The sequence below is a fragment of the Anser anser genome (assembly GCF_964211835.1).
Source record: "Anser anser genome assembly, chromosome: 2".
Taxonomy (NCBI): domain Eukaryota; kingdom Metazoa; phylum Chordata; class Aves; order Anseriformes; family Anatidae; genus Anser; species Anser anser.
Genome location: NC_139721.1, coordinates 24,524,440 through 24,544,783, shown reverse-complemented (window position 1 = coordinate 24,544,783; position 20,344 = coordinate 24,524,440). Strand labels below are relative to the sequence as shown.

Genomic DNA, 20,344 nt, shown 5'->3' with positions numbered 1-20,344 from the left:
TGATGTCTAAATACAATCTTGAAATTAGGTCTTTTATAACTATAGATCATATTACTTGGCATAAAAAAAAAAAAAAAAAAAGCTTGGTACCTAGAAGGAAGTTTTTGATATTTTTAGAACAAATGTAGTTTACATTGAAGATTGATTGAACAAAAACACCATGTGAACTGAATAAAAAAATCTGTATTCATTCATAAAATAGTTTATACAAATGACACTAAGATAGCAATGTTTATCAGAGATTCGGAGCAAAGAGTGAGTCAATGTACGTCACTCCATGCCAAACTTTCACATGGTTGGGCATTGTCTGTTCTTACAAAGTCATAAAAATAAATATTTTAGCTGTATAACACATTGCTACATCTTGCTTAATGCAGTTTTTCCTGCCTTTGTAAAGATTTATGGTCTGGTAAGAAACTGTAAATCTCTTACATTCTAGGACATTACATATACTGTGCTGAAAATGAAATCTGAGCCCCAGAACTTCATTAAGGTGATTGTTCTGAATCTTGAACTCTTACAACATTTTCATTAAGTGCATATACATTTTTATCACTCTTTATTAAATTGCCTCTTCTGAATTTGATCTCAAGTAAAGCTTAGCATAATAATATTGTTGGTAAATTCTGTCTCTTCCAAAAGAGACTAATTTGAGCAATGTGTTACAAGTAATGCTTGAGACAGGCTAACTGTGATCCCAGAGGATTACTTCATAATCCATATTCTGAAACCAAACATTTTACATACGAATGGATTAAAAATTGACTTAGTAAAGTTGAAGCAGTAGTTGATTTTTCCCTCAAATAACTGAAGACATGAAGTAGCACACGACAGAAGATAAACTGCATTGTAGTCAGGGCATTTAATGGACTTCTGTTGTCATGGTAGATGAGAAAGAGGAAAGCTCTTCTGTCCCCTGGGGTCACTTACTGCAAAATGCAATGTTTATGGCTGGCAGGTTGCTGTCTAGTTAGGAAGTTAAATATAGTGGATGTCTCCTTTAGATTTTTTTTTTAAAAAAAAAAAAAAAAAGGAAGAAGCAGCAGCAGCATACCATAAGTGACATTTAGAAAGTTAAGAGCTTGGAACAGGACAGCTAATGGTGTTTACAAAGGTGTGATTCTGTGTGCATGTGTGTGCGAATGATACAACGGACCTCTTTCATGTGTTTCTCTCTGCAGAATCACTGTATACTGAGAGCGCTTTCTAGACTGAGACTGAAAAAGTGCCATACAGAGCAATAGTCTGATGCAGCCTTTGCTGGTCCACTTGCTACAGAAGTTGTGTCTGTTGAGCAGATGAGTAGCAGCAGTCCTGTAGGAAAGGAAAAACAGCCCAGTCACTTGAGGCAATGAATGGAACAAAAGAGATTTGCATTGTATATCTTCATTGAAAACCTGATGTACAGCCTGTGTGTTCTTTTTTCTTGGTAAAGTATTTGAGAAATTCAGCCAAATGATTGAAACGGTTAAAATCCTCTGCTATTCATCATCCTGCTTCTCATCCTTCCCCAGACTTTGACACCCTAGGAACGGGGATATCTGAAAAACTTGGGAAGCAGCTCCTTTCTAGTTGACAGCTATAGTTTGTCAGCTAGAGCTGACATAAATAGCCACAGACTATGTAAATGTGAACATTTTACTAGCATATTTTTTAATAATTATTTTATAATTTTTAACAATAAAAGTTACTCCTGACAAGAAGCAGCTGCTTCTGCCACTTGACTTTAATCTGCCCTTGTTCATGGACCAAGGCCTTAGTTTCTTTGCCTTATGGAAAGAAGGTGTTAAGGTGTGCTTGGGCAGGAGGAAGATTCACCTTTTTTTGTTTTTACTCTTCATTTAAGACAGTAAATAAAAATAATTTATTTAGGTAAGTAATTTTCACTTTGGATGTTTGGGGTAGGGCTAATTGTTTTGCCATAAATCCTGATTCTTTTTGGCAACATGTTTCTTCTCAACTGATAACATCTAGTAAGAATATGTAGAGCACTACAAAGTGTTGGAGCTAAAATCTGTCTGGCAAGAAACCCAAAATACCTTTAATGACCCAGAGTTGTTACTCTATGTTTTACCTTCCAATATGAGCTAATAAAAGTTTCTTTTACTGAAGCCAAGCAGAAGAAATTGTGAAGATTTTGCTTTACCTCTTGAGGTGCAACATTAACCTCATAGCAAGGCACTCTTCCAGGAGAAAGAGATGTGCCAATTTCTGAATCACAAATGCTTTGATCATCCAGCAGTTATTGAAGCCATTCGTTTTGTCGGATGTCCCTGATACAAAAGGATACTTTTTTGTCAGAATTCTCAGAAGTTCTTAGGGATGCTTACAGGAGTGAATCTGGCCACAGCACCATTTGATCTCGAGTCATGTTTCTTTGTAGTGGCTGGGTGCTCTTTGGCCTCCTAAAGGGAGATGAGTATTATCCCATGGTTATGGGATCATGTGTCTTACCCTCTCAGAAGTGAATTTTGCTGACTTAAAATGAACTGCAATTAGCAAAGCTCAAACCTGTATTTAGTAGTTTTTGGGTTTCCTTTGGTAAATTGACCAAATTAATCTGACCAGTTTGTACTCTTAATTTTCTTCAACACAAAGACCCGAAGGTGTGAACTTTCATACATAAAACACCATTGCCACTTCAGAAGACTGTATTTTCTAAACTCGTCCTTCATATGTGATGGGAAAAGAAGAAAGAACTCCATGGTTTTCTCTCAGCAGTCATTAAATGCATGCAGTAGGCCCTCCTCAGTGTTAGAAGGGTGTTAGTAATGCTGTTCAAGGGCAGAACTTCACTGCTGAGTTTTGTTTCCTCACTAGTGGAAGCGTGGGATAGCAAGGCCACAGGGCTGAAGCAGGCCGATAGGACTCAGCACATCCTGAGACGTGCGAGGTGTGACCATATTGTGAGCAAGTTATCCCACCTCAGCATCCGAGACTGTTTTTTTCTTCATTGGTGGACCTTGCTTAGGTGGACCTGAGAGGCTAGTAGGGGAAGGGAGGAGGGAGAGGGAAGGTGAGAGGAGGCTTTCTGAGCCCATGGGCCTCAGTAGTGAGTGCATGTGGTGAGAGATGTTTCCTCAGGTGGGCCTGGACCTCAGGGCCGCAGCACCACAGCGGCGTTGGTGGCACAGAGGGGAGCCAGCACCAAGGTGGAAGCAATGGAGGCAGCAAGGCGGTGGGGTGCTGCCAGCCCGCGCTCCCACTGATTTCTGACAGAGGTCGGGCTGTGCTTTTTCCCCCGAGGTTCCCACTTCGGGACCTCCATGCACAGCCTTCAGCCGGTCAGCCCCACGACCTAAGGACCACCAATATCCCTCCCCCGGCCGGCTGACGGGACGGCGGCGCCATCTTCCCGCCCCCGCCGCGGAGGGCTGGCCCTCACCCCGCGCCCCGCCCCGCGCTGCCCGCGGCCGGCGGCCATCTTGCAGGCGCAGCCGCCTTGGCGGAGGCAGGCAGCGGGTCGCGGGGCCCGGCCGCGGGGCAGCGCCGCCGCCATGAGCGCCGAGGCGGCCGACCGGGAGGCGGCCACGTCCAGCCGGCCCTGCACGCCGCCGCAGACCTCCTGGTTCGAGTTCCTGCTGGAGGAGCAGCTGCTGGAGCAGCACCTGCGGAAGCCCTCGCCCGGTGCGTGGCTGGAGGGGGGAGGCACAGGGAGGGGGGCGGCACAGGGACGGGGGCTTGGCGTCTGTTTCACCCTCCTTTTCCTACCTCGTGGTTTCACTGTCCTGTCCTCGCCGTGATTTTGTTTTGCGTTTGTAAGTTACGGAGATGTGACAAGGAGGTTGTTGTTGTTGTTGTTGTTTTTAATGGGGAGTGCTGTTGGGAAGAATGAGTGCGGTTTGCAGCCGGGTTTCCCCAGTTAAGGCTTGCTAGCATAAAGAGCTACAGCCCTCCTACGGGTTCCGTGCTGGAGTTGCTTTGCTTCGGACTGGGATGAATAAAAAGCTGTATAGACTGGTCTATTATAAAAAATATTTTATATATATATATATATAGTAGCTGATCTTTTGAAGATCAGAGAGAGAAATCATTTTTTTTTTCAGAGCCTGAATTCTCCAAACAGCTGGAGGAGACAGGAAACCCACCAGTGACAGCACTGCTTTTACAAAAAAGTAGATTTAAGCACGATCAGGCTATATCTTCTGGGCTGAGATCTTATGTTGCTATTTTCCAAAAAAAAATTGTTGATGAATGATTTGTCTTCAGTTCTTCAGAACAGCCCAGAGGTACTGGAGAGACTGTCAGATTGTAAGGGAGAGACGTTGCAGCTTTCATATCTCTTAAGAATCATACATTTTTTTTCTTCTAAATGTACATAGAAGTAACAGAAGATGCTCATAAATACATTTAAAGTACAGAAAAGAAGTGTAAGCAGGCATGTATTTTTACAACAGCTAAGTGATTTAAATGGACAGCAGTTATTTTCTGCAGATACAAGTACTAAAACTTTATTATTAAAAATTGGGAAAATAAATGGAAGTGTAAGAATGCAGTTATTGTGGTCAAATAAATTTCAAGGCTAAATAAAGAGAAGTTAATCTGATTTGATTCAGCATAAACAAAACACCCCTTGGGATTAGAACCTGTCAGGTGACAATGTTGTCGGTATAAATGATAAGGAGATAAGGTATTCCTGATCATGGCTGCAACAAGAAATGAATTTCTGGGCTTACGTGGAATTTGAAGAGAAGTTGTGTTTTCTGCAGATCCACCGCCTGTACAGCTGATCGTCCAGTTCTTGGAACAAGCTTCCAAACCATCAGTGAATGAACAGAACCAAGTCCAGCCACCACCTGATAACAAAAGAAACCGCATTTTAAAACTTCTTGCTCTTAAAGTTGCTGCTCACCTGAAGTGGGATTTGGATGTATTAGAGAAAAGGTATGGTCTGTACATCCTCATACTGAATTTACTAAACTTAGAATCATAGAATCATTTACCTTCAGTACTACCAAGTCCAACCATCAACCTGATCTACTTGTAGCTTAATTTCTTCATTTTAACAAATTGAAACTTCTCTTGCTTGCTATTAGGGCAGTAACTTTCTTAGATTAAGAGGAGTCTTGGGTCTGCCAGCTGAAATCAAATTCTGTTTCATCTGCAGGTTAGACGTAAGCAGATCGATGCTGTTAATAATTTAAAGATAAAGTGCTTACGTGCAAGCATGCTGTTCTAAGATGTCCAAATGTCTACTGTGTAAAGACAAGTTTTAGGTTATTCTTTCTAGAGTGACAAAAACAGCTGAAGTTTCCCCATTCTGAAATGCGTTAAGTTGGAGCTCTTGCTCCAGCTTTATAGTTGTAAAGCACTCCATAGATCTGTGAACTAGATCACTGAACTGGCTGTGGTTGAAATGGGCAATAGACAAACTCCTCCTCCTCCTGCCAATAATTTCAGCTACTGAATGGTCTTGCAAGGCCTGGAACTATTTGCTTTGGCATTGCTAAGCATTATGGAATTACACTTAGTGGGCAAGACTTACTCTTCACTTCTTCAGCGTATGTTAAAGTTGCAAGCACCTTGAAAGAAGAAAGTTCTTTGCTAGATAAAAGTTAAGTTGACTCGGTTTGTTTAATTTTTTGGGATGTGCTTTTAAATTGTATTTTACTGTCTTATTTCTTTGGAGTTAATCTGAAAATTACATGTTCTTTGTCATGTGTTAGAGAAATTCACTAATCTCAGAAGTATTTTGAAAGCTCTTCCTTCAAAGTAGTGGTGGGTTTTGTCTCTCCAGCTTTTATTTGTACTTCTTAATATATGAAGATCGTAATGTTTTGTTTTGTTTTTAGTAGTGTGCTATCGTGAGTGGTAAAAGGACTTGGAATGAGATGTCCTTGATTTTTACTTATGAAGTTCTTCGCCTTTTTTCCCATAATATCTGTTCTTATATTTATCTGCCTTAGTGGAGTGTTGTGAGGCTGGATTACTGCGTCCTTAAGTACCTTTGCAAGGTGCTGCGCAACTGTAGAGAATAAGCTTAAACCTTTATTGTGGTTAGTTATGAAAATATTGTACAGAAAGAACTATCTGGTATACAGTAGGGGGCTTTATACATATTTTAGCTTTGAAAGCAGATGTGTATGAGTATGTACGAGAGGGCATTTTTAAGGCTGCCTCTGTTCTTGCAGGAGGAACTTCTACTGACATTTATTTGTGGCATGCTTTCTGCCAGTTAGTAGTACCTCTTGTTTTCAAAATATGGGTATAATCCTGATCGAAAAATCAGCCTTCCCGTTTGACAATATTAGGCTGATTCTGGGATTCAGTACAGAACTGTTTTGTTTTTCTGAGAAATAATCTGAAGTCATTTCAATTTCTAATTCATCATCTCTCTATATGTTAGGAAGAGTTCTCGCTCTGTGAGCTCACAAAGCCTCAGATTGTTCTCAGTTAAGAACTATGCTCTTTGTTTTTTAACTGACAATACCCAAAGGTTTAGTCAGGGTAGTTTAAAAAAGAATCACAGCTTTTTCTAAGACTTCTGCTGTTGCCAACTCAAACAAGATTCCTGGACCTGCCATTAGTAAAAACCAGTGTGTGTTAGTTTAAAAATCATAGCATGGTCACAGACGTGGAGTCTAATGGAACACAAGACCTACAACTTATTAACCAAGGATTCTGGCTTCAGTTGCTACAAGTGTAGTTTCAACTGGTTATTTTCAATGCTGGTTGCAAAAAATGCAACCTTGTGAAAAGGTTCAAGGTACTTTGGCAGTAGCAGATCACTGCTAATTTCAACCAATGTCTAAATTAGCAATATTGTTTCAGTTGTGTTAAATTACACCTCAAAAGCTTGGAGTGATGCAATCCAGCCTGCATGCCTTCCCATTTTATCAGGGAAGGCTCTGTCCCGCCTCATGTATGTATGGTGTTATGTACTACAGCTTACAGTGGAACTACAGTGTTCTATTCCAGTTCTTACTCTTAACACAGTTTGGTAGCAGATGATGTCTCAAAAAGGGAGCTAAGACATGATAGCACAGATAAATGTCTCTTTTACATGAGTGAAGTTCCACTTGAAATGGAAATATGGAAATGAAAATTGCTTATCTTCTGGATGTATGATCTGGGACTAATTTGAAAAGAGTTTCTCGCTATTTGGGACCTGTTGCTGTAAATGAATTATTTTGGGGATGTGTCTGAGCAGACTAATGCAGTGTGCATAGAAGTAGATAGCTCTGTCAGGACAACCTTCTACAAGCTTGACTTAGTTACTAATACAGGTTGCTGCTTTACATACTGATCTAGAACGTCATCTGATACAGAGCATTTCATTATGCTAAGTAGACGTGCTAACCATGCTGCCATGCTTTGTTAACTAATAATATAGTACCGAGTAGTAGTGTGTATTATTTAAACATTCCAGAAGTAGAATTGCTGTATGAAGTACCTAATTCTCTTCTTTTTGACAGCTTATCTGTTCCCGTGTTGAACATGCTCCTGAATGAGCTTCTGTGTATCAGCAAGGTTCCCCCAGGGACTAAGCACGTGGATGTAGACCTGTCCAGCATACCCCCAACCACTGCGATGGCCATACTGCTCTACAACAGATGGTAAACTACTTTTAAGGCAATAATCTTAAAATCATGATAGAAGTAAACACTGTTTTCTTCTTTCTATGTACCTGTATGTAGAATGAGAAAGAATTGTAAAGTGATACTAGTGTTGTGGTCTGTAAATGGCTTGTAGTGAGGAGCTAAGTCTGAAAAGCGATTTTAAAGCTGGGTTTGTTTCCTAACAAAATGGTAAAGGGAGTAGTTTGAAGTGTCATCTCATAAAGGTAAAAATAAAAATGTTATTGCCGTTTAGCTTTTTGTGGGCTTAAGAACACTTCTGAAATAGTAGATGTGCTCTTAAGTAGAGGATGTAGCGTAATGGTTTAAAGTATCTGAAATAATAATCTGATATTTTTAAGAGGCATGTCATCTTATTACACTTCTGAAGCTAATGCCGTTCTTTGCCTAATTTTCTCCCCCCCGTAGGGCAATAAGGACCATTGTTAAGAGTAGTTTTCCTGTGAAGCAAGTGAAACCTGGTCCACCTCAACTGAATGTGTAAGTTACCAGCATGATTCATTTGAACTTTGTGTATTTTGTAATCAGAAATAGAATCTATAATTGAATTAAATCATCTTAATATACAATTGCTTAAAATGGTTAGCTGTAACATGGAAAACTTAACTTTATTTCAAGTATATTCTTATTTTCCTGTCATGCATGCTCAATGTATCTGTATGTCTGTGGTTCTGCTTTTTTATTGTGTTATGATCTGTGACTTTGTAGTGGCATGAAAAATAGTAGAAGAAAGTGAGATGGCAATTTCTCTGTGCAAAAAGCTTATTCTCTAGTTTAAACAGAATATATTTTTTGCACCCTGTTTTAGCTTACACGGGCTTGATTAATGCTGTTTTGTTATAACTATTTACAACATTATAGATAACCTGAGAAATAATGAAATATTTCTGATGACTAGACAATTCTTTGTAATCTAAAGTCAGCATTGAATTTTCATTCCACAAATTGCGTGGCTTTAGTTACAACCTGTCCTTAGATTTGACTTTTGTATTATGCATTTCTCAGATAAAGTTGAGAGTATCTCAAGAGAGTGGTAATTTTCAAGTGTTTTATGTTAATTTTGTACTCTAGTATTAGATGCATAATATTCTGGCTTGTATGAGAGAGTCTGATAAGTGTTGATTAGAAACCCTACTAGTATTTCTACTAGAAATCTTGTACTGTCCTATCTGTATCTGGGTCTGATCCTGAACCAGAAGATTCTATATGGGGAAATAGTTTAAAAATACTTCTAATTTTTACATAATCATGCAAACCCTGCTCCTGCCCCTCACATATGCTTGTGAAGGTTTTAGCAGTGAAGCTTAAAGAGACTTGAGGCTGTTGAAGCTGTTTGCTTCATGATGATTTTGCTGATATTAACGATCTGATTTAAAAAGAAAACAACAAACAAATACACAAGGAAATGAAAACTGAAACTTTCATTTTATTAAATCATATTCTTATCTTAAACTCTTCATTGTATCTTTTAATTACATAATGTTGTATTTCAGAGAGATAGCTAAGAATGTTTGGTGGTCCAGCATAATGATGTTAAAAACATATGTAAGCAAAACTTTTTTGGAATTAATTGTTGTGGTGTAGAGCATGAAGTAAAACAATAGGATGGCTTGCTTTATAATTAAGGTGTTGACCACATCTCTGTTTTTTCAGGATGAACCAGATGCAGCAAGAAAAGGAACTAACTGAAAATATTTTGAAAGTGGTGAGATTTTTTCCACCTCTAATTTTTGCTTGAATCTACATGTAAATATGAATGGACAGGAGATAAACAATTGCATCACAATTTTGTTGGATTCGGTACATTTATATTATATTAGCCACTTCTAGCATTTTCAGAAGTTTTGCTGGGTTTTGGACAGTGTTGTAGCGGATTTAGTATGGAATTTGTTTTGTGAGATTGAAGTGTTCTATAAAATCAGTGTGTGGTTAGTAAGACCATACTGTGCTTGAGGTGTAAAATCATACGGCAGCAAAATATAATGCTTGGTGTTTTTTTTAAGAGGATTTAGTAGGTACATTTTCGGTATGTTGCTTTCAACAGAATGCTAGGTGTGCTTAAAGTGTTTTCCTTTGAGACAAGCAAGAAAGAAGAAAAGTAAACCCTCTATTTCAGAAGTAGCCTAGCTCCTTTCCCTACTCTTGTACTTAGAATAAGTTAAAGGCTTTGCATTTATACTTTTTTATTTTTTTTCAAATAAGTGAATGTAAATGATGTCTGTTTCACCAATTCATCATAAATTCTGGAAAAATCTTGCTATTCAAAGAGAAGCTGCTTTTAGTTCAGCTGTGAAGTAATAGCTGAGAATTTACAGTTCAGCTGTTGGATAACTTAATGCTCCAGACGTGGATAAACAGCCATAGGTGAAACTGGGAGAAAAATGTTTTGTTTCTGTTGGAAGTAAGGGTCTGATCCTGTTGCTCTAAGTACCTGAAATTTCGTTATTGTACAAGAAATACAGGAGCAGACAAGTGTATTAAGGAAATGTTCTTTGCTACCACTTTACTATGCTGTTAAATTTCTAGGATTAATTTAAGCCCAAAGCTAAGCTTTAAAACCATGATTTTTCTTTTTTTTTTTTTTAATGCATTTGAACTGTTACAGTTGAAGGAGCAGGCTGCTGATTCCATCCTGGTGCTAGAAGGAGCACTTAAACTGAATAAAGATCTCTATGTCCACACGATAAGAACTCTGGATTTACTAGCCATGGAGCCTGGTATGGTGAATGGAGAAACAGAGAGTTCCACAGCTGGACTGAAAATCAGTGCGGAGGAGATACAGTGCCAGGTACTTTATGTTCTAGACTAAAGCTTTCAATTTATTTCTGTTTCTTTAGACAAAACGTAGCATGATATTTTGAAATAAACTGCACTATTTTTCTACTGATATTTCTTGCGTTCTTTCTTCAATGCAATAAAATGTTATTGAGTTCATTTTTATGCTATTAAAACTTCTTTCAACGTTGTAAATATTATCGCTCACAAACCCTCACTTTTTCCTAGTCTGGAGTAAACTGTTGTATGACAAGGACTGCTTATTGCACTCTTCTTACTATTCTGTGGAAATTATTCTGTAATTTTCTGAATGCCTCTGCAGAATTACTTACACTGAGATCACAGTTACAAAGGAAACAATTGAAGTATGTGGGGAAAGATACACAGCGTGTGTCAATACACTAGATAAAACTGGGAATAGTTTAAATATATTTAAAAACTGAGCTGAAATACTTAATGTTGACTTGAAATGTTATATAAATTTCCAACATAATATGTCTTATATCAATGCTGTTTACAGGTTTGCTATGACTTGGGTGCAATCTACTTTCAACAAGGAGCTACGAATGCAGCTCTCCATGAAAACGCTAAAGAGAAGTTTTTCAAAACAAGGGAGTTGATTGCAAGGGTAATGAGTGTTTTATTATAGTTTATGTTCAGCTCTCCTAAAGAAAAAGGAAGTAAATCACTGCTTCCTTCTTCAGCAGTGTAAAGCTTATGGTATACATAATTTTTTTAAAGAAACTTTATGGCATTTTGGCAACAACTTCTGTTGCTTTGTTTTACGTTGGGTCTTGTTCAAAACTATATTGATCCGGTGTGATGTATTATTGTTTTATTCTGTTGTGTATTGAATATTTGGTTATACAACTAGCATTGATGCAAGAGTACCATCTCCAGTGTTAATATTAACTTGGCTAAGCAGTACAATCCATGCCCACCGTGCTATTCTGATAGCGCTGCTGTGTTTCTGAGGAAGGTAATCATACAGCATTTCCTATTCATGTTTATCCGATGTTCTGTTGGAAATGAGATCTCTCTGTTCTGACTTTCTACGAAAGATAACGTTTTCACTTACAGTTAAGATATGCTTACTTTTTCATTTTGCTTCACATTTATATTTCTGAAACTGCAAACCCCAAATTTTCGTTTAAAAAGACAAAGCATGGTGCAAGCTGCAAAAAGGACAAAAACATAAGTGTGTACACACACATTCTTCTACTGTTTTGTTATTAGGAGAAACTGTGAGTCTCCATTTGTGCTTCAGAATTAAGCTCATGTTTCATAAGACTTGATCACTCAGACTGAATCGACTCTTACTTTTCAGATTGGTTCATCGTCGCTTCATTGTACCATAGATGAAGGACGGTTGGCTGGGTACTGTCAAGCTTGCGGAGTTCTTACCTCATCTGATGACGATGCATCTCAACAGGCAACTCCTTACAATCAAATCGATAGCTGTTTGAAAACTGGCAACTATCAGGTATTGCGCTTAATTAAAGCCTGCTTCTAGTGGAGTTCTTCTCTTTTTGTTGTTATGTGCTGATGATTCCATCTAATCTGTTACCTTTAACTATTGAATTATCCATTGATGATTCATTCCAATGTGTTTGTGTTGTAGGACTTGGTGAAGATATTCCTTGAAGATAATCTAGCCCTCAGTTTACCTGTTCAGTTGAGGCAATCGGTGCAAAGAGAACTGTTCCAAAATGCTCTACAAGGGTGAGATGCTAAATAATGGTCTGTTCAATGTGGTTGAGAAGACGAGTTATGGTTTTCAAGTATACAAAATCTTTTAAAAACAAATTATATATATACACACACATTTTTAAATTTTTAACTAAGTAAATGCCTCTACAGAGGTCTTCTAAAACTTGAAGTCAAAGCCAATCAGGCTGCACTAAGCAGTGATATTTTAGGAGATGTGTACTTTGTTTGGGAACTTTGGGAGCGTAGTTACCTGTGATTAGGAGCTTTGTGCGCTGCTGAACCAGCCCAGTTTGTGTATCCTGAGATGCGTAAATATGCCTGAAGTTGTCTTGGCTGTCAGCAATGTGTGCGGAACGCTTACCAAGAGGAGATGTACCTGTGTGTTGGTCACACTGCTCTAGCTGGAGTCCCAGTGGTGCTCAGGCTGAAGCGAAAATGAAGCTTGTGTGTGGAACAAAGCTGTAAGCCAGGAGGGAATTTTCTTTCAAAAAAACTGAGATCTTGGGTGAACTTAGGTAGATCCTGAGTAAATTTTTTTTAGAGTGCAGTCATGGACAGAGGTATGTGCTCCAGACTTGTCTTGGGGTCTGACCCGTGGAGCTTTGACTGGATACCAGCTGCATTTGTCAGACAAGTTCTGTGATCTTGGGTTTTGTGTTCATGCAGGAACGATGCTCTGGATGAAGTTTGTTTCAAAATTTGTGTGTGCAACACCGTCCGTGATATATTGCAGGGTGAAATAATTGATGTTCAGTTTTGTCTGCTGTTCCTGAAACCCAACAAAGAGAAAATAGACTTCCTCCTGGAGGTGAGAAATTACTACCTGAAACTAGAAGGGGAGTCGGTATTTAAGGAGGTATCTCTTTCCCCAGTTAACTGTTATAACAGTTGCAAGTAAGACTTATGTTTCTGAGACAGAAAAATACTTCATAAGGTAACTTCTCAGACTTCATTCAACTTCTTTGCAGGCAGCACAAATACACTATATATAATCAGCCTTGCATCTATGTTGCTAGTTCATCTGTTGGGGAGGAACCCCTGTTGACTTACTGCTTCGGCTGGGTTTTGAAATCGCTGGGTTTCCTGACCTCATCAAAATATATAGTGATTTTACTGAACATCTCTTTTTGAGGAACAAAGAAACATTCTGCAAGACAGAGAGAGAGATACTGGAAAAAAGTATTTGTGAAAGAGGACCGCACTTGCCAGCTTTGTTGTAAGAACTAGCAAGTCATGAAACTATCCTGATGTTCTGTATATGTGAGACTTAAACTATTGCTCTCAGTGAAGCTTTTTGGAAGTTGTTGCTCAGACTGAACTTACTCCTTTTGTTGCTGTGCTGTTAGTTTCATCTTCTTAATTTGAGTCTTGTCTTTTGCGTGTCAGTTGCAGCTGTTCTCTTCAAGTATGTGGCTAGAAGTGACTGATAACACTCTGAAATACAGAGCCAGCAAAAGCTGTTCCATCAGCTGGTCATATTGAGCATATTTCTCAAAAAGAAAAAAGAATCATATAAGCTGGCAATTAAAGATAACTAAATAGTTAAGTTTAAACTAACGCATTTTCTCAAGTTAATCCTAGTGGATCTTACGGTTTTGCACTCCGAAATTTTAGTTCATTTTTGAAGTCGTGCAAAAGGTCTTTATGTTCTTAATTATCTTTTGACTGACTCATACCATGGCATTCAGTGTCAGCACACCTAAATATCAGGAATTGAATTGGAAAAAAAAGTAGATTGTGTCAAGGAAGATCAGTTGTCTGAAAAAGCTTCTTGTGTACAGAGAGAAAGCAATTTTGATCCATCTGATAGCGCAGTATTTACCAGATAACTGTCTTGCCTCCCTTGAGACAGAGGGCTACTAATTGGGAATTGTGAATCAGCAAACTGTTTTCTAAGATTTCTAAGCTCTGGCTCAGTAGTTACTGCTTACTTTTCCCCAGGTTTGTTCAAGATCAATAAACTTGGAAAATGCTTCTGAATCTTTGAAGAGAAAAATGGCATCATTTCTCAAGTATGTACTGGTTTTGATACCCTGAATTTGCATCTTGTAAGCGATGTAATGCAGCATAATAAGTGCTTTTGAGAACCTCTAACTGAAAAAGCGAACAACTTCCCCCTGATTATTAACTTTTTCTTTTTTTTAATTTAGAAACTTGTGTTTGGGTTTGGAAGATCTTCAGCTTGTCTTCATGATTTCATCTCATGATCTGTTCATAAAACTTCTGAAAGATGATGAACGGAAACTGCTCATTGATGAAATGCGGAAGAGATCTCCTAGGATCAACCTGTGCACAAAACCTGTGACTTCTTTTTATGATATTCCAGGTAATATTCAGTGTTTAGTTAATTTATATCTGTGCAGTTACACAGTAACCTCAGGCATGAAAATAGGTGTAGATCTGTTTTCTAGTTTAGAGTAAATGGTTTTTAGAGCAAATACTTCCCACTTTTAGTCAGTGAATGTCCTGCTTATTCAAGAGCTTTGTTCTTTTGCTTGTACTTCACTTGTACCTCAAATGAGTATATGCTAAAATAAGTGTGTGCTAGTAGACCAAGTGAGAGAGAGGTGTGGCAGTTGGTTTGAACTGAATCTGACTAGCAGCCCTTCCCAGGAAGGGTGTATTCCTGCCTCTGCACTTACAGCAGCACTAATGTTTGTGTGACTGGTGGGCAGTACCAGGAATAAAGAGGCCTTTAAAAGCATTGGTGTATCTTCTGTTCTTCATATGTTGTTTAAAATGTCATTTACTAAATAATTGTAAGGCTCTACGTTAAGAAGGAATGCCCTGGAGACATCTTTTTGTTGTTGTTGTTGTTGTTCCTAGCTTCAGCAAGTGTCAATATTGGCCAGCTTGAACATCAACTCATATTGTCAGTAGATCCTTGGAGGATTCGCCAGATCTTAATTGAATTGCATGGTATGACTTCAGAACGCCAATTCTGGACAGTCTCAAATAAGGTAATTTATTTCATGTTGTCATATGACAGACTAAGTCTAGGACTGGTCAGGTATCATATCACAGTGAACAGTAAACATTTTGCTGTAGATGCTCAATATTTTTTTCAATTTTCTCTCTGCACAGTCTTGGTGTAATAGTAATGATATATATCTAAACTCATATTTTGAATGAAAAAGGTGTAACCTTCACGTTAAACTGACTGTATCACAAATTTGCCTTGTGAAAAAGTAAACTTCTGTCATTTTTGCTTTCAGTGCTCTGACCAGTTATCAATGTTATTTTAGTTTAAATTCCTGTCAGGGAATGTAGCTGTTTAACTGTAGCTGAGAACAAGAGAGGGAGTACTTTTTTTCTTAGGTAAGAATTTCTTGTCTTTATGTTTTTTTTCCAAATTATTGCATATTCACATATGAACAAATGAACCCATGAACATATGTGCGTATGAACAAAGTGGGTAGGCAACAATTTTTAATGTATTTCTGTATGTCTGAGCTATACATTACTGTTGATTAGAAGTAAACATTTCTGCAACTGATACTTAGAAATTAAGCATTTTTGACATCTGAGTTTTATTTTCAATGCTTAAGCAAAGATGTGAATTCTAAAACTCTGTGCAAATGTCTTGCATGTTTTTCTCTCAGTGGGAAGTACCAAATGTTTACGGCAATGTTATTTTAGGAATCAAAGATAACCTGACTAGGGACTTGGTCTACATCCTTATGGCAAAGGGATTACACTGCAGTGCAATCAAGGTGAGCAAGCCGTCTGAAGTTACTGGTGAGTTAGTTTGAACAACAACGAAAATACGGAAAGCCCTTTATGAGAAAAAGGACTGAAGAAATGGGAGGTGATAGAGATCTAGTAACAAGCTCTGTGTGTAATATAATAATTAAATGTCCCTGTCTCACGAAGTTCCACAGCAAGGGTAGTGGCATTCCGGTGAGTTGGGCTGGGAGATAGTTTAGTTCATACAAAATCTTGTTTAGGATATACTAAATCATGTTGCACCTAAACCCAACATTGATTTGACACGATGATGTTCTTTTGGCTGTTTTACTTAAAGAATTTACTGGAATGCTCTTTTATTTGCCTTGTAATTGACTATACTATAGTTTGTTAAAACTACAGGGTAAAACCGAACTGTCTACGTAATATGCCTGTAGTTAAATTTTTTGGTATGTTTTCGCTTAAATGTCTTGTTTTGTTTGAAAAATTTGGAACTGTGGGAAGTATTAAACTAAATAGGAGTCCAAAGAACTCAAAAATGTATATGATTATTGTGAGTTTCTTAGGGAATGCTAACAATAATGGATGCAAAGGCTGCTTCAGCCAGGATTTTAGCTCTTAGACTTCTTTTTCCTCACGAATCCATTCAGAACCATTAACACATGTGTATCCTCTTCATTGCAGGATTTTGTCCATGCAAAGCAACTTTTTGCTGCTTGCTTGGAACTTGTGACAGAGTTTTCTCCAAAACTCCGTCAAGTCATGCTGAACGAAATGCTGCTCTTAGACATTTACACTCACGAAGCCGGACCTGGCATTAATGGAGAACGTCCTCCTTCTGATCTTATAAGCAGAGTCCGAGGATATTTGGAAATGAGAGTACCTGGTGAGTACGTTGCTGTTTTTCCTTAGACACCATAAAGCACAAAGAGAAGGAGAAAGCAGTAACTTTGTATTTAGATAAACCATTTCAGTATATATTTATATACTACATAATATGTAGTATATGTAGTATATTTTCCAATATAGTATGTTGGAAAAACAGTAGTGAAGTGTGATGTTGTTATTTGGTGAGTCTTTAGAAGTTCATTTAGCTTTTAGGAGTTGGAAATGAGAACAGTGACATCATGGTGCTTACATACTGCTAAACATTGACAATTTCTGCTTGGTGCCACTTAAAGGGTTTGAACAGGATAAACATGTCTGCACCTTATCTGAAAAGTTTAATTAGTTATTGAAGTAGTCCACGTGGTTTCAGACTGAGGGAGCTGTGTAGTATTGTCGCTGTTGGAGGAAGTAGGTGTTGCTTCTAATTTTCAGAGGTGAAGTCTTATAGGGCTAAGCATCATTTTTTCTGTGATGGGACATACAAAACAAAAATGGTTAATCAAAGGGAACTGATTTTGCTTGATTTCGTATAATGCTGTTTTCCTCAAAAATAAAAAAGACCCTATTTCCTTCCAGATATTCCTCTTCGACAAGTTATAGCTGAAGAATGTGTTGCCTTCTTGTTAAACTGGCGCGAAAATGAGTATTTGACCATGCAAGTTCCGTTACCTCTGGTTCAAACTAATCCTTACGTAAAGGTAACAGCTGCTCAGTCTCAGAGCCTTGTCAGACTGTAACTGACTTTTTCTTGTTGAGGTCTCGTACTTGTGAAAGCAGGTACGTTCCTGCCACAAGTGTCACAATTTTATTGCTACAATGAGTAAAGTCTGGTAAAGAAGACAGAGCAAGGCTAAACAACAAATGTGTTTGACAGCTGGCAAAAGACTTGCGGGCTGTGCTGCAGAACAGATGAACCGAACTGCATTGTAGCCCTTGTCATCTGCCAGCTGAGGTTGGGTCCCTGAACATCAGGCACGTGTGGTAACAAGCCCCGAGCTGGCTGCTGAAACCCTATAGTAGCCCTTGTGGGAAGGACTCGCCTCTCAGCTGGGATTCAGCCTAGCTTTATGTGGGAGATCTGAGAAGTGTAAAGATATCAGGCTTCGTGTCTGGTCGTCTTTCTGTTCCAAAGACACCAAATGCACTGTAATAGTTCCATTTATGAACACGATACCAGTGTTTAATTTCTGTGGACATTCAAGCACTGCTGTTCTTGAAACCTGACTTTCAGAATGGTTTTATAGTAGTGTTTTTACGTCAGTCAGGCAATAAAGCTGAAGCTGAATGCTGATTGTATTACAGGACACATTTTTGGCCTGCTCTGGTTACCTGTGGTGCTTCCTATAAATTCCATTTTGACCCTTAGATTTCTCGGTGTAGCAGAGGGTACCAGCACAACTTTATTTGACTTTCAGTTCAGATTAATTGTTATATGACAATTATAGGTATTTGAGGGATCTAGTCTTTGTAAAACTATATTATATACAACCTAAAAATATATCTCTATGTATTTGATTAAGCTCCTGAAAACAAGCTTTACGTTCTGCTTGTCATAATGAAATACACCATAAGGGAAGTAGTAAAGGGAAGAACATTTTGTTTAATTCTTGTCTTCCAGATTACAGGTCAGGGTCCTCTGCTGCAAAGTTTAGTTATGTCGCTATGTAGTTTTGAAGCTTAAAATTGTCTGCTTAGCCATCTTTAATACCGATAATTCCTTTGCTCCAGTCAATATTCAGAGAAACTCTGCTTACTGTATTTCTTTTGTGTTGCACAGCTGGGACAGTTGCTGGCTGCTACGTGCAAAGAACTCCCAGGTCCCAAAGAAAGCAGACGGACAGCTAAAGACCTCTGGGAAGTGGTCGTACAAATCTGCAGTGTATCCAACCAGCACAAACGGGGGAACGATGGCAGAGTGAGTCTGATAAAACACAGGGAGTCTACGCTAGGCATTATGTACAGGTATCTTTTCTTAACTTACTTTTAAGATTGTTTGATTTGTATACTTAACCCCAAATTCCAGTCAAGAGCTGACTGTATTCCTCTGTCACAGTGGTGGCAGCAGCTGGAGAGCTGTGTCAGTTTCCCTGTTAGTTACCTAATCTCTGCTTGCCTTAGTGGTAACTGATGATGGATTTAGAACTCTGATCTGTCCAAACAGTATATTTAGCCTCTCCTTAAGTCCAAGACTGACTATAAGATGCCTGTTATGATAAACTCTGAAACGTATGGTTATATGGAATAGCTCTCCGTATTAAAAACTTGGAAAAGGTTCCCCTGTCAAAAGTATGGGCTGTTCTTTTGCCTTTCTTGACCAAATTGGGTTCATGTGCATCTAAAGGTCAGCTGCTTTTGCTTACATTGACGTGGGATGGGTGGAACAGGGTACATGCTTGCTTTATGTTTTAATCGTATACTCTGGCAAGAAAAAAGGAAGCCCTACAGGTGTACTTTAGGATCCTGAACCTCTTTTGACCACTGTAATTCAGAGTGTGAAGGGCAGTGACCATGTTTTTATTGTGAAAAAGAATCAGCAAAACCTTTTCCAAACAGGCTGTGCTTGTCTGCCTTGCTTATGGTGATAATTTCTGATGTGGCATGACAAGGAAATCCATGTGCATTACGAATGATCATTGTGTACCCTATTCTGTAAGCTTGTAGGTCACTGTTGCAGTCCTAGCTTGGAGAATTACAGTACAGTTCAATGTCCGACTCGATACAAAATGATTTTCGTGCCTTTTGTAGCTTGATAAACAAGACACATCTACTATTTTAACCTTTTCTTAATTATAAAAGTCAAACGTTTCAGTGACCGTATTAAAAGTGAATGACCTGACTGAACTTTTTCATTTATACACTCAGCATTTGTAAGCTTAGAGCTGAAGGGTTGTTTTGGCAGGTGAAGAATTTCCTTTACTGACTCTTATTTTCAGTGAATTAAGTTTGTATATGCTGTCAGTTGCAGCTGATTACTTACACAGGTCTTTGTGTCTCTGATTTAGGAGTGAATTGCTGTCCTTCATCAAAAAGCTTCGGGTAAGTTAGAGCTGACTTGGCAATGTGCTTACAATCAGAACTTCCTTCTGGTGTAACACCTCTCTGGAATTTAACAAGTCCAGAAAATGTAATAGCTATATAGATGTTTTTATATGGCTGAAGAACTAAATTTATTACACCTGTCATACAGCAGTGTTGATTAGCTTGATGTTGAACGACGTGATCCTGAATTCTGACAGTAGAGATCAGTTAACATGAAGAGTTTATTTTATTCTGGTTCTCATGAAGGTTGGACGTCTTGGGAAAGCATTTCTTTTGGGGGGAGGAAGAAGCTGCTACTTGCATCAAAATCAAGCAGCAGGAGGAAGAGAAAGGGAAATTGTTTAGTGTGCGTGTGTGTGTGTGTAAATGCACAGAAAGGTGTAAAAAACCTAGCTTAAGTTTAGGGTTAGCCAGTGGGAGGGGGAGAAGTGTACAAAGTCTAAATTTTATATTCAGGCAGTTATTCAGGAAAGTCTGAAATAATTAAAGACTACTTAAAGAAATTTTCTCTCAGCCTTCCTGTGCTGCAGGATTCTTAACAAAGTACTGTCTTATTTCTATAGGACATAATAATGATGTCAAAACTTCTGACATAGCTTTAAAGCTTAGAGAAGGAAGTGGATTTCTGTTAGTTTCATGGGAATGTCCATCACATTTTTCCTTTTCCT

At 38.4% G+C, this 20,344-nt stretch overlaps 1 protein-coding gene across 1 annotated transcript in view; it reads left to right on the top strand.

Annotated features, from left to right (window-relative positions):
• The first annotated feature begins 3,379 nt into the window (after positions 1-3,379).
• INTS8 (integrator complex subunit 8) overlaps positions 3,380-20,344 on the top strand; it is a 23,499-nt gene continuing 6,534 nt past the window's right edge. Inside the window, exons 1-18 of the mRNA XM_083825215.1 lie at positions 3,380-3,627; positions 4,710-4,884; positions 7,416-7,556; positions 7,986-8,057; positions 9,231-9,282; positions 10,183-10,365; positions 10,873-10,980; positions 11,680-11,835; positions 11,974-12,074; positions 12,729-12,870; positions 14,004-14,074; positions 14,213-14,388; positions 14,889-15,022; positions 15,665-15,775; positions 16,434-16,635; positions 17,214-17,335; positions 18,415-18,599; positions 19,640-19,673. Coding sequence (XP_083681341.1) covers positions 3,498-3,627; positions 4,710-4,884; positions 7,416-7,556; positions 7,986-8,057; positions 9,231-9,282; positions 10,183-10,365; positions 10,873-10,980; positions 11,680-11,835; positions 11,974-12,074; positions 12,729-12,870; positions 14,004-14,074; positions 14,213-14,388; positions 14,889-15,022; positions 15,665-15,775; positions 16,434-16,635; positions 17,214-17,335; positions 18,415-18,599; positions 19,640-19,673 — 2,295 coding nt within the window. The 5' untranslated portion in view covers positions 3,380-3,497. The remainder of the gene's footprint in view (positions 3,628-4,709; positions 4,885-7,415; positions 7,557-7,985; positions 8,058-9,230; positions 9,283-10,182; positions 10,366-10,872; positions 10,981-11,679; positions 11,836-11,973; positions 12,075-12,728; positions 12,871-14,003; positions 14,075-14,212; positions 14,389-14,888; positions 15,023-15,664; positions 15,776-16,433; positions 16,636-17,213; positions 17,336-18,414; positions 18,600-19,639; positions 19,674-20,344) is intronic.